The sequence below is a fragment of the Fusarium oxysporum genome, chromosome IV, assembly GCF_013085055.1.
Source record: "Fusarium oxysporum Fo47 chromosome IV, complete sequence".
NCBI classification, from domain to species: Eukaryota; Fungi; Ascomycota; class Sordariomycetes; order Hypocreales; family Nectriaceae; genus Fusarium; species Fusarium oxysporum.
In genome coordinates, this window is record NC_072843.1 from 1436248 (window position 1) to 1449596 (window position 13349).

The following is a 13349-nucleotide window of genomic DNA, read 5'->3' on the forward strand; positions in this document are numbered from 1 at the left end:
AGCTGCATATACCTTGTCAGATCATGTGCTTAGCGAGGTCACGCCCAATGGCACATCGAGAGGTAGGTAGTCGCGATCTGAGCAGATCTCAAAAGGTGTGTATAGAATTCATATGTAGGTATGAGCGAATTTTCTCGTGATATGGGCTTGTTGATAGTTGGCCAAACGAATGATGATGATGGAGAAGAAAATGACCGCCTCAGTCATTGTTCACAAAGGCAAGCACTGACTATCGTCAAAATCACGGGATTGGAAGTGCCCAACAGGAAAAGGGGAAAGGCCGAGATAGCTCCTGCTTGACTCAGTTTCACGACTCAACTGCTCTTCAATCTCATGATTTGTATATATCTTCGGTTATTCTAAGCATGACTAAGGACGGACAAAAAGCTAACGTGTATTCTTGCGATCAAAGAAAAGGACATTGGGGTGCCTGCTCTAACTTCAAACACCAAGCAAGCGCCATAATCATGCATGCCACCTTCAATCAACGTCATTAAACATTATTTCCTCCATTGTCTCTCCAAACATTTTCGTCTCCTATACCGAGTGTGCTATCGACACCCTGCAGAACAGGGCGTTCAGTCTCCTCTATTGTCTGTGTGTCATCCGTGGGGATTGGTGGAGGTGGCTCGTCGTAGATCCACGGCTGGGGAAGTCTGTATATCTGTCAGAAAATTCACGTCATACATAGCAGGTAAAATGTTACTTACGGGGCCACAAGACTGGGGTTGACGAATTGCAGGCCCTTCTCCTTGTACTCGTCTAGGGTGCTTCCACGACGCAGAATGGCCTGTGAGGGTCGAGGGCGGTCCTCGTTCTCAAATGCGTCATCCAGCGCAGCTGCATCGTCTGGATCCTCATCTGCCCTGACAGCGCGAAGTGCAATGTATTTGGTCAGAGGCTCGAATCGCTGCTTGATATAGTAGCTGTACCAGATGGTAAAGGGGAGCAGTGGCAGAATGCACACCGACTGAATGAATGCCTCGCTAGTGGCGATTCGGCCCACCATGACAACTTCCAAGACAAGCAACCCGACGATGATGCGGTAGCTTATTATTCTCCACGCACCTCCAGTGGCATGTTGAGGCTGGTCCATTGCATATAGTACCATGTACTTGAAGGCAAAGTAGCCCAGACAGAAATAGACGGTCCCAACGATGAGTATAGCATATCCCCAGGCCAGGACACTGTAGATAAGACACAGGTTGAAAACAAGTAGAGACGTAGGAAGGAAAAAGCCGTATTGGAAAACTGGGGGTTTCTTGAGCTCGAGAGCGTCGCGTGGTGTTTTGGACAACCAACGCAGGAATGGGTAGAGGAATACACTCCCTGCCTCGAGAATTCGGAAGGGCATAAGTCCAATGCCCTGTAGCATAATAAAGCAAATGTAGAAGATCGATAGCTTCTCCACATCACCAGCAATCGCGCGTGGCATTTTGCTTGTGTCCTTGGCAAAATCCTGAAGCCTGCTCCAGAAATTAATTCCTGACAATGAAACTGCAAAAACAAAAAAGGTATTGAAGAAGGTGAAGAAGTAATTCTTGGAGATGACGGAGAGTTCCACGTCGCCCTGCGAAATCATGCCTTGATGATTGGATAGGAAGTCGTACAGGTAAGGGACAGCAACGTTAAGAAGCGACACAACCAGAGCGGGCAAGCCGTTTTGGACCAACGAGAAGATAACGCCGTGCGCTTGTAGCCATTTGGCAAATGGTTTAAAGTTGGACTCAATTGTGCAGTAACTCAACAATGACGAAATGGCAATGGTGGGGAAAATGAAAGCGAGTGTGAGCGCCGTGATGAACAAAGTCACAGCCCAGGACTTAAGGCGGCGAATACCACGGGGTGCATATGTATTCCTCCAGACAAGGTCCGAAGGGGCCGGTGTCAACTTAGTCAAAAGCCGGCCTGGCCTGGGGTCGATTCGTGCTTGGATGGCCATCTGGCATGAAGCTACCGAGTCCATAGTAACAATGGCCATGTCTGTGGGCGCGTATGTCTTCTTGCGAGCCTCTATGACTTGGGCATCCAATCTTCGAAGTCGTTCCTCATAGTAATCGATAGCATCAACGTTGCGGGATCGCAAACCAAGGGTACCATAGCGTATGTTGACTTTAGGTCTGCCTTCATCTCCAGAGTCCCAGGGCTCCTGTTGAGAGTCCAAGAGGCGCCCATTTTCTCCGGTTTGGTCATCGTCTTCTTGTTCCTGAGACACACCATTGCCACGTCTTCCTTGATGTCCAGCATTCTTTCTTTTCCGACGCTGATGTTGAAGGAAAGTGGCCCAGGCACCTTCAAGGCGTCTTAAAGTGGCGTCTCTCAATTCCACAAGATCGTCAAGTTTCTTCCAGTCTCGGCAAAGCATGACCTTCTCAACTTTCCCAACGCCCAGCTTTTCGATGAGATCCTTGATCTTTTCCTCCGATCGCAAGTCCTCGGGAATTCCTGTAAGTCGAAATGTCCTATCTGTCACTGTGGACTGTGATCCGAGATAGTCCTGACGAAATTTGATGACGCGGAATGTCTCCAGGTTGAGATAGTATATCGTCAAGCCGACGAAGAAGTATGTGAAAATAACGTAAGCCCACAGCCAGGACTTCTCGTAACTCTTGTCCGTTTTATCTTTGTGCTTAAGTATGTCGAGGAAACTTGCATCTGAGAACACGTTCTGATCTGTTCCATAAAACGAACCCGGGACAGTTGATGTATCATCACCACCATGGCCCTTCTTGCTTTTGGTGTCCGAAAATGAACGATTGATTGGCAACAGGATAACAGTCGCGAAGAATGCCATAATGCTAAAGAGTCGGATGGCCATTTTGAAGAAGCTCAGAAACTATAATCTGTCAGCGATTTACATAGGCTGCTCGGGATTTATGTCGTACCACAAAAGCATCGAGTCCAGCGGAAGCCAGGACCTGCTCCTCGGTAATTTTGAACAGTGTCGGGATCCAGCCAAACGTGGAATTTGGGAGGGCGGGTAGACCAAGCTGATGATCGAGGCGCCGTTTTCGCGCAGCGTAAAGGGCGGGCCATCGTGGGCGTAGGAACTTTCAAGGAGTCAGTTCTGTGGCTTATAGCTTTGTTTTATTATCGGGGAAGCGCGAGGTCTTTCGCAAGCGTGCCAAGGATGAACGTACACAGAAGAGGAAGAAGGCAGAGACACCAATCACCAAAGATAATACGAGCTGGACCTCGAGGCTCTTCCCGGTGTCAGGGTCGATAATCTTCTCATCCCAGCATGAATCGGTTTTGTTCTTCATCGCGAGGGACGATGATGGATACTCACAGCGACAAATGCTGAGAGTTGTTGTGCGAGACGCAAATGCAAGGCTGAGGCTATTCAGGATCAAGTTGTGGCGCCTGACGAGTTAGAACCGATGACGTACAGAGACGGTGAAGGAGGACGGACCCACATAAGCTTTGGTGCTGAGTCATGTGTCACAAGCACCTACCCTGTACCACGAAGAAGTCTTACAAGCCATTTACCTCACTTCCTTGAACCACATTCCATACGTGTAAGATAGTGTTGAATTACTGGGGTGCACTTTCTACTTCGGGTGCAGATCTTTCTAATCTACCTCCAGTATCTCCTTCGTGATCATCAAGTAAGGATCTTGGTATCCTCTGAGTCACATGGTTTTAAGTCTGTTGCACAGTAAATGAGCCTAAAACGTAAACTCCATCCATCTTCTCCGAATCTGCATTTGCGGGCCCTCCTTGAAAGAAAGAACGTTCCCATCCCTTAAGACCAGAGAATCCAGTGCCCCCCTCCTGCGATATGTTGAGTAAAGCCTCACGCTGAGGATGAGCTGGAGAACCCCCAGAAGAAAACCCATGCGCGTTGTCGGAGTAGGGCAAGATTCTCTTGCGTATAATTGCGAGGCGTGCCATGACGAAGTACGATGTCGTTCCATAATTCTGGAAACAAGCCCCTCTTTCTGTCAAAACTTCCTGAGACAGTTTCTTTGTGGGCGCGATCATAGTCACAACGGAAGTTGGCATTTCTGATAAGAGACAGTGCAGGCTCAATGGAAGCTTCTTGGCCTTGCTGCTTGTGTCTCTCGTCCATAAGGCTCATGATGGGTTCAAGACCATAACTCGGCAGCCTTGCTGCGGCCATGGCGCATACGGACTTATCGTCTGTGAGCGCTTCTACCCATTGGGTCGTCTCGCAGACTATGCTGTTGGAGCGTCCAAGTCCCGGGGGTGGTGGATCCGGCACCTCAGCTCCAGACCACTCAGAAAAGAAGGCTGTATACAGAGTCTGTATATATATCTGAACACACCTGATGGCTTCGTCCTCCCATGGTAGAAACTTATGGCCTCCTCGTCGACTCAGTTCGACTCGAGGCCTGTAGCGACGATGGATAACCGCAACATAAAGGCGAACCTTGCTCATCAACTCGTGTCTTAAGAAAGCCCAGAAAAGAATTTTTCGTCCAGGTTTGCCAAGAAGATCCAGGTCAAACTCCCCCTCAAGCCTTGGGTGCTCGGTAGAAGTCAAGTCCGAGTCCACCACAGGAAGACCTCGGTATGCTCGTGGAAGGAAATCAGAGGTCGCCTTATTCAGGTAGTCTTTGATCCGAGAGAGTATAAGTTGGTGAAGTTTGTATATACTGTCAACAATAGACTGGTCCTCTAGGGCCGAGAGAGTATCCGCCAATTCCTGTGTCGCCCATTTGTCCATCATTATGGGAATGTCTTTTCTGAGGCGAGCTCGATCTTGCTCTCTTAAGACAACGAGACTTTGAAATTCTAGGATGGCCATGGCATCCTGAAGCATCTCCTCATCGAAATCGGCTTTAATTTGATACTGCATGATTTTGCTGTCGGAAGTGGTGGATTCTGTTTCCAACAGCACGCTCTCAGTTGTGTCATGCTTGATGTGGTTTTCAATGCCCGCTGAACCATTAGAGGAGAGAAGTTCAGGATCAATAGTCGAGCCAACAAGCGCGAAAGGATCGAAGAGGCAAACATGATGAGTGGGATTTGTGTTTGAAGACTCTGGGCCATAGAGATTCGAGTCCTCCTCAACATTACAATTAGGGCGGCTGTCTTCCGAGTCAATATCCATCTCAGTACGGTGGACGATCCTGGCACCGAAAAGGTCCTCCTGAATAATGGATGAATCGTCATGACCGCAGAAAGCGTTGTCAAAGAAGGATGGTTGGTTCGCGTAAAAAAGACTAGAATGATATTCTTCAAAGACATTGACATTCGGGTTGACGTAGTCATCGAGACTGGCGTAGAATTCCTCAGGGCCAAGATACTTCCTATCGGCAGGAGCGAATAGAGGGTTAGGGGGAGCCATTTCATCTGTTCTGTATACAAGCCTCTGAAGCAAAGGATCTTTGATTCATTAGTATAATCGATTGTTATTTCTTGGTGCCAATTGTCTGTTGAAATTCATGAAGCAAGGATAGAAAAAAATGAATAGAATCTAGGTAGTAAAAAGTGAAGTCCTTTATTTATATGAGTCTAGACAGTCACTTTGAATTTGTATTATACAATATTCAAAAGTTTATGTATGTATATTGAAAATTTCTGGTAACAGACACGAGCTCAAAGTGTAAAAGACTGAGCACTTTCAATACTCATTGGCCCTTATCATTAAGGTATGAATTCAATCATATATACTCTGAGGCCCCTACCACCACCCATGAGGGTAAACGGTGTGTTCACACTTCAGAGTCCTCTTTTGTTAGCTGTTTCACTATCTTGGGGAAGATCCTTCACATTGCCAACGCTGGATCACATATGTATGGGGAGTACCACCTTCGAGAGAAATATGCTCTGCTACCTACCTAGTGCCTTTTGAAGCACCTGGTACCCATTTGTTAGGAGTGACTCTATTGGTATGTGAAGCTTACTTTTAGCCATTTCGAATATCGCACCGTTTGCTGGCTCATTTAAGACGTTGCGCTGATTTATTATGGAAAGTTTAAGCCTATGTTGTGGAGAAAACAGTCAAGGAAACTTTTGATGTCAAGTGTCACCCATTTTAGGTATTTCATACCGGATAAGATTCTAAAGTTTAGTGAGATACAATGACATGCTATCATGCATGCCATTTGACAAGGTTCCTTGAACAATATATTCAAACTAGCCTTCGTTATGCAAAGGCTGTCTCAGAAGTCAGAGACCTGTAGCGATCACTGAATCAAAGGTCTGACACGTGTACCGTTCTTTGTTGCTTCAGATCCAGACCTTTCAGTTGATATTCTTGATGATCAACGACTTATTTGACAGAATGTATATCATGAGAGATCTTTACTACTGTATACCTTAATCTCTTATATACAAGTCCACGAGTAAATGCTGTTGATAGAGTTTGGTACGGTATCGTATATGTATGGTTGTTTTCAAAGTCAGATAGAATCTCTGAATAAAGAAAGCCCGAGTTATGCTCTCGGAAAAGAAGACTATATTCTTCCATATCTTACTGCTAAAACGATGAAGCTCGGTCTACCTATTGCTTTGACGAGCCATTGTTGGCGACTTTCTGATCGGTCAAGATATTCATCTCCGAGGAAGAGTCGCCTCGATCCTGCTTATTTCGCTGTTGCCAAGATGGAGCTTAGATTATCTTCAAGCCCCCCACGCCTACTCGAACGATCTTTAAGGCAAGACCTTAAGACAAGAAAGAGAATTGGCTGAGCGAGGGTCGTATAAGGCCAGAGGGCTCCACTGCAAAAGAATCCTTCTTCTTCAAACCCTCCACTTTCCACTGTATCGAGACTCCAATACATCGGTAAACTCCGTTTCCATCCCTCTTGGCCGCATGAAAACATGGTGAGCTAGCGAGGAAGGCCCGTGACGATGTGGAACTGCCCAGGATCTTCAGTTTAGCTCTCCACTGGCTGGAGGCGATGGCTTCATGTTGTCCACCGGAAACAACGCGCTTTTGCCTACTAGTTCGCGTTGAGGGTCGAGGCGTTATTTCAATAGCAACTGATTTTGCCTTTCCACATCACGATCTTCTGACAAATACAACAGAAGAACTATCTCGTTGACCTGCAGTTACGCAGAACACACATCACGGACAAGGGCTGCTTAAGCGACAGGGAACTGCAATGAACCAACATGAGAAACCTTATTTCATAAGATCTTATCTTATCTAGATGATCAGTCGCTGGTGGCTGAAAGAGCCGCCAGGGCTGAAGCGCCTCAACTTAAACCCACCACGGCCTCAAACGGGTATGTAAAACTCTGCTAGTTCGTCGGCTGCTTGATCGAAGAATTCGTTCTCGGGTCCGGAACTAAACGGATAGCTAATAGGCTACCTCAACTGATCTCACGACAATTGCCAAGCGAACTGGTCAAGAATTGATCATACCAGGATTAAACCCTGCATACATGCAGCTAAATCACATTCTCGAGAATAACAGATTTGATCAATTGCGGGTCATCAAGTTTCTGATTCGTGCTTGCGAGAGATCTATATCAACTCGAGCAACTCTTGTCGAGGACCGGACTATGAGAGTTCACCCGACGGCATCGGTCATGAACTCATTATGCTGGGATCCTTTGTACCGGCTTGGATTAGGCGATGGGCCTCTCCACTAAATCCTCCTTTATCGGCTTATCTGATGATCAGATAAAGGCAACTTCGGCGAGCATCCCTGAATCGCAAAGAGCCTCTGCAGCGGCCAGAGCTCGGTATTAGACCAGTTGCGGAAGTGATCATCTAGCAACATGAATCCTTCAAGCTTCTCCCAATGAGAACAAAGAATTATTCCCTGGCACTAGAGTTCTCTCCGATGCTCAAGGGTGCTCATCCGTCTTACCGCAGAAACTCCACTCAGAATTATCCACTGCAATACAGGAACCATGAATCCATGACCCTTCTTGGCCCTTCTCTGCGAACTTTTTCTCTGTAAAAGAGCTTGGCATTAGTCCGACTTCCGGAACAAGGCACTGGCATCTCTACAGGACAGGTCCAGTGCAAGACTAATCCCTACAGACCCAGAAGATGGACAGTCCGTTCCATTGTCTTGCCACTCATGGAGGAAGAGACGAGACGAGACGGGATGTCGCGAATATTTCTGGAGAATGTAACGCTGTCTATAAATCCGCGGCCTTAATCACGTTCCTGTGTTGCATTTATGTTCCTTCATGCCACCGCCTTAAGTACGAAGGGCCCCAGCCAAGTGCAACCCACTCGTGGTACTTCTTAACCTTCTTTACAACTCTATTCCCAGCTCTCTGGTCATCATTGGAGCTCGAAGGTTTCATCAAGAGAAAATGGCCGCTTCTACTAGCCCAGCCCAAGTCCAGGGCGACTTCGAGAAGCAGATACAGCCTGAGAACCATACCATCAATGATTTCCCCGACAAGGAAAAGGAGCATGATTCCGATGATAGCTCCGAGATTAAGCAGGATGGTGTCAAGCGTGTTGAGGCCATCACCAAAGTCTGGTCTCCTGGTATGATGTGGGCTGTCTTCATATTGTATGCTCTCCAATGTTCCGACTTGTAAGCCAACGAGAACCAGCTAACATTGATACAGCCTCTACCTGGTCAACTTCGTCGACACTCTACTTCAGGCTGTTCACTCCAGCTTGGTGCCATATGTCACTTCTTCGTTCAGCCAGCACGGCCTGCTTGCAATTACCAGTGTTTTCGGATCCATCATTGCGGGTGTCAGCAAGCTCGCCATTGCCAAGATCATCGATATCCGCGGCCGAAACGAGGGGTTCCTGCTAATGATTCTGATAATTATCATTGGAATGATTATGAAGGCCTGCTGTAAGAATGTCGAGACTTACGCTGCTGGTCACACCTTCTACTGGGTTGGCCACGTTGGGTTAAGCTACATTATCGATGTCGTTCTCTCAGATATGACCTCTCTTCGCAACCGTATGATCATGTTCGGCCTTTACATGAGCCCCCGACTTGCTTCGACCTTCGGTGGCCCTAAGATCGCAGAGTTGTTCTTCAAGCACTCAACCTATCGTTGGGCTTTCGGCTCTTTTTGTATCATCCTTGTCTTCTTCTCTATCCCTGTGTCTGCCATTTTCATGTACCATGAAATCAAGGCTAAGAAGCTTGGATACCTGCCAGAGAAGAGCCAGCGCAGTATCTGGGACTCAACCAAGTACTACTTCGTTGAGTTTGACATCGTTGGCATGATCCTCACCATTGCTGGCTTTTCTCTTATTCTGACCCCTCTCAACATTGCCACTCGCGCTCCCAACGGTTGGAAGACTGACTATATCATCGCAATGCTTGTTGTCGGCGTTGTATGCCTTGCTGGATTTGCTGCCTGGGAGAAGTGGTATGCTAAGGTACCCTATGTGCCTTTCAAGTTTCTCAAGGACCGAACCATCCTAGGTGCTTGCCTTCTAAGCGCTTTTCTCAACATGTCCATCTTTGCATGGGACACCTATTACAACTCATACCTCCAGGTTGTCCATGGTCTCAGCATCGCTACCGCTGGTTACACTCTAAACGCATTTTCTGTGACCTCAACTATTCTGGCACCCTTCATCGGACTGTAAGTTCCGCTACCCCGTCTACCAAACTGACCATTCTGCTAACATGGCATTCAGTTTCCTCCGTTGGTATGGAAGATACTACTGGCCTGCAGTCTTCGGCATCCCCTGGTGTGTCCTTGGTACTGCACTACTCATTCACTTCCGACAGCCTGGAAACGACATCGGTTACCTTGTCATGTGCCAGGTCTTCCATGGTGTGTGCGGTGGTATCTGGGCCATGACCGGGCCTCTCGCCATCATGACTCAGGTTACCCACCAGGAGATTGCCGTTGTGCTCGCGCTTTACTCTATGTTTGGCTCCATCGGCCAGGCCATCGGTTTCGGCATCTCTGGCGCTCTATGGACCAACGACCTACCAAGGGAGATGTACAAGGCTCTTCCCCAGGACGCCAAGAACCAAACCGCTGCCCTCTACGGCGACATGAAGCTGCAGATGGCCGACCCTATAGGTACCCCTATCCGAGATGCCGTCGTTCACGCCTACGGAGTTGTACAGCGCGAGATGGTCATTGCCGGCTGCGCTTTCTTGCCTTTGATCTGTATCTGTGTCATTGTCTGGCGTAACAAGCCGATCGACAGACAGCAGACTAAGGGTAATGTCTTTTAGATTGTGCTAGGAGCATCAAATAAATTGAACTTGGAGGCTTTGCAGTCTCAGTGGGTGGATCGACAAACAAGAACCAAAAGTGATTTATCTAAGATACAATCTCTCGTTTGCAAAATTGAGACTTGGCGATTTATCCTTACCGTGATTCACCAGCCTGTGAAGTCGTTTGTAAGGCTAGCTAATGACTTTATAGCCCAGGAAACATAAGATTTCGTAATAAGGAAGCTCACAAACGAAATATGATCGACTGTTCAATGACTCTAGGGAGAATTCAAATCCCAGAGCCCCGTCAGTCGAATATCAATCGGGTTCTCGGCGCTTCTTTCTCAACAACCTGATATCGAAGCAAGCTAATGTTGTGCATCTATAACAAAGCGATCTACGAGCGTATAATACCGGCGGGTCTCAAATTTCTTCTTATGCATTAATTAGACGGGTATCGACATTGATTCATGCCGATACGCATATTGTTCAGGATACCCGCATCAACACCTCACCTCGTGAGTTTGCCATTGCATCTGCCGTCCCTGTTTGCTACGCTCATAGGCTCACATGCCTTTTGTGTAACATCCAAATCAATAGCGCGACTGAAAATCCTTTAGCATCATGCGTGGCTCTGGTCTCTTTTTGCTAATCTACAAATTTTCTGGGAAACTCCTCATGCTCTATAGCTGATTCATTCTGCAATCGCCCGTGGTCACAAGATCGATGACTGCTTCACCTTGTGGGACGCATTGCGTAAGATGCGAGATATTCAGCAAGTTGAGGGTGTTGGCGGTTGCGAATTGACTGGAGACCAGAGTCGAGACGGCTTTACGCATTGAGACAATGGGTAGCCGCATGAGAATCACCGAGCGGGACCTCGAGTCTTGACATGTATGGATAAGCTGACTGATATCTCATCCGTCACTACCCCTAGCTTCATGTATTGTCCGTAATGGATGGCAGACATTATCATGGGCGTTTACTACTGCGAGGGCAGAAAGGCCCGAACAATGATCGCATTTGAAAAGTTGCTGAGATATGGTATGACAGTCTGGTGAACGCGTAAGGAGGCAGATTCAGAGCTATCACTGAACAAATCGCCCTCATAACAAAGAGATATGTTGTTCCCCTCTCATTAGATGCATGGCACTACAACCCCTTCTCACTGATTCACCAAGCAATCAGACAAGAGTGAGTGCGTACTATCCCACAACGCGACCATACTATCCAGGATATGATACACATGCAGTAGCGTGCGCGAACATCAGATTGCGCCCTGAGTGCTCGATTGCCAGATGAATCAACGACGATACAACTTCAACCCTGATCCCAGAGCATCCCGGTGTAACCAGTGACCATACTTTGCGGTCTGGCAATGAGCCAACAAGCAGAGTATGAAGCAGTCTGCTTTACTACTAGATTCATAAGAGGTCATGCTTAAGTTTTGTTAGGAGAGTTTGCATTGTCTGCAATACAAACGGATAAGAGAGCCTCTTGTTCTCTCGGACTATAAATTCTTGACATTCCCCCCTTGGATATGATCACCAAGAACTTGTTAAAGACTTTCGTCTACGCTAAGAACACTTTCATCTTGAAGTTTAAGATAACGCTCTATAACCTGGAAACACTCTTCACACACTCTGGCATCAGTCTTCACAGAATCTGCCTACCATCATGCCTGATCAGTCAAAGAAGGCTAATCAGCTAAAGAAGAATGGGGCTGGCAATAAAGGAGAAGCCTCTCAGCCGGCGAATGGGAAGCCATATGGATCTAGTGGAAATTCATCTACGCAGACCACATCAGGTGGAGGAGGCAATGCTCAGGCAGCATCAAGCCAACCAGAATCGCCTGCAATGGAACGTTATAAAAATCAGAAGCGCAAGGACGAGCCTCCCGTTTTAATTGCATTACCTGATCACGAGCCAAGACTTTGCCCGGAAGAAGTATCTAAAGACTTTGATGAAAAGCTCAACGAGCCTGAAGGGGAGAATCAGCCTGGCAGCAAAGGTAAAGGGGAGGGAAAGGGCCAAGGCAAAAACATCCAGAAATGATAGACACAGCGATCACAAACCAGGCGAAAAAGCTCGATGAAGCCAGGTTGGAGAACACGATCAACTGGAGTCCGGGGCTTTTGGTAGTGACGATTAGCGTTTCATGGTGTCATATTTTACTCTGGGTCAAATGTTAGAGGAGGATGGAGACGTTTGAGAGAGAGATTGAATGTTGAGGATATCAGACTGTGGACCAAGATATTAATCCGAGACAATTGTTTTACATTATTCATCCACTTTGATATGTTACAGGTTAGAGACCCTCTTTGACAGGGAGGATCTGTCACGTAAAATTCCAGACTTTGACACGCTAGATGAACATGTTGAGAAGTTTGTTATTTTTCTAGATGCTCTGATAGAAGCAATAATAAGCTAGTGACCACATGATTTGATTGAAACTGTGGGTAAATGCACGTCATGAGATGGTTCATTGTAAGTCGGGAATGGTCAAGAATAGAGATTTTAGGTTTAAATATGACATTAACATACATTTTATAGCAATAAATATCATAGAATGACCAAGTCTAGCAGTCAACTAAAACACAATTTTCTCAACATGAATGGCATGCCCAGAAATGAGGTTCCAAGATACTCTAGTCTAGGCAATATCTTGGCGATGGCTTGGTGTGGAGTGCATGATGAACTCAATGTGACGGTTAAAATACGGTGCAGCTAATGGAAGGCTTGAAGAATAGGGCGGAAGCTATATCATGGCTTGACTGCCGAGCATTGACTGCAAATGACTGCTAGAGGCTGAGCTGACTGTCGTCGTCATGGCTGTCGATATTGCACGCATAAACCGCCAAGTATGGATACTCAAGGCCTATCTCACCAAATGGAGGCTGCTGAGGATGGATGGAATTTCTCGTATTTGAGCGCATTTAAAGTTGTATTACTGTATTCGTATCGGGGTACCACATCACATCATGAAGATGGTGTCGAGGTAAGGGACAGTAAATCACATACCAAAGTCTCAAAGTCGCAGTTCAAAAAGTAAGATACAGGTGAATCTTGTTCTCGGCAGGGGATAACACTCTAGAACACAATTGACCTGCCGTTTTCTGATAAATCTCTATCATGAGGTTTCTTTGTTGGGCAACATGAGAACAAGAGGCGCACGCATCGGAAATTGCAATGACGGAGAAACCCAAAATCCAGCCAATCGTCTGAAGGGTAGCAGTGGGGAAACACTATTTCAGGCACGCA

At 46.9% G+C, this 13349-nt stretch overlaps 3 protein-coding genes across 3 annotated transcripts; 2 read left to right on the top strand and 1 right to left on the bottom strand.

Annotated features, from left to right (window-relative positions):
• Positions 1-493: 493 nt before the first annotated feature.
• On the bottom strand, positions 494-5314 carry FOBCDRAFT_199957 (uncharacterized protein; the record flags this gene model as incomplete). The annotated part of the gene is made up of 5 exons (XM_054704166.1): positions 494-656; positions 711-2836; positions 2886-3050; positions 3141-3339; positions 3801-5314. 5 exons carry the CDS (start codon positions 5312-5314, stop codon positions 494-496), a joined length of 4167 nt encoding a protein of 1388 aa, XP_054560141.1.
• Positions 5315-8079: 2765 nt separating this feature from the next.
• On the top strand, positions 8080-10177 carry FOBCDRAFT_180455 (major facilitator superfamily domain-containing protein). Its single transcript, XM_031179531.3, has 3 exons — positions 8080-8453; positions 8512-9498; positions 9554-10177. The coding sequence occupies exons 1-3, from the start codon at positions 8248-8250 to the stop codon at positions 10104-10106; spliced, it is 1746 nt and encodes a 581-aa protein (XP_031045418.2). The 5' UTR covers positions 8080-8247; the 3' UTR covers positions 10107-10177.
• Positions 10178-11765: 1588 nt separating this feature from the next.
• Positions 11766-12318, top strand: FOBCDRAFT_318096 (uncharacterized protein; the record flags this gene model as incomplete). The annotated part of the gene is made up of 1 exon (XM_031179530.3): positions 11766-12318. One exon carries the CDS (start codon positions 11766-11768, stop codon positions 12141-12143), a length of 378 nt encoding a protein of 125 aa, XP_031045417.2. The 3' UTR covers positions 12144-12318.
• Positions 12319-13349: the final 1031 nt, after the last annotated feature.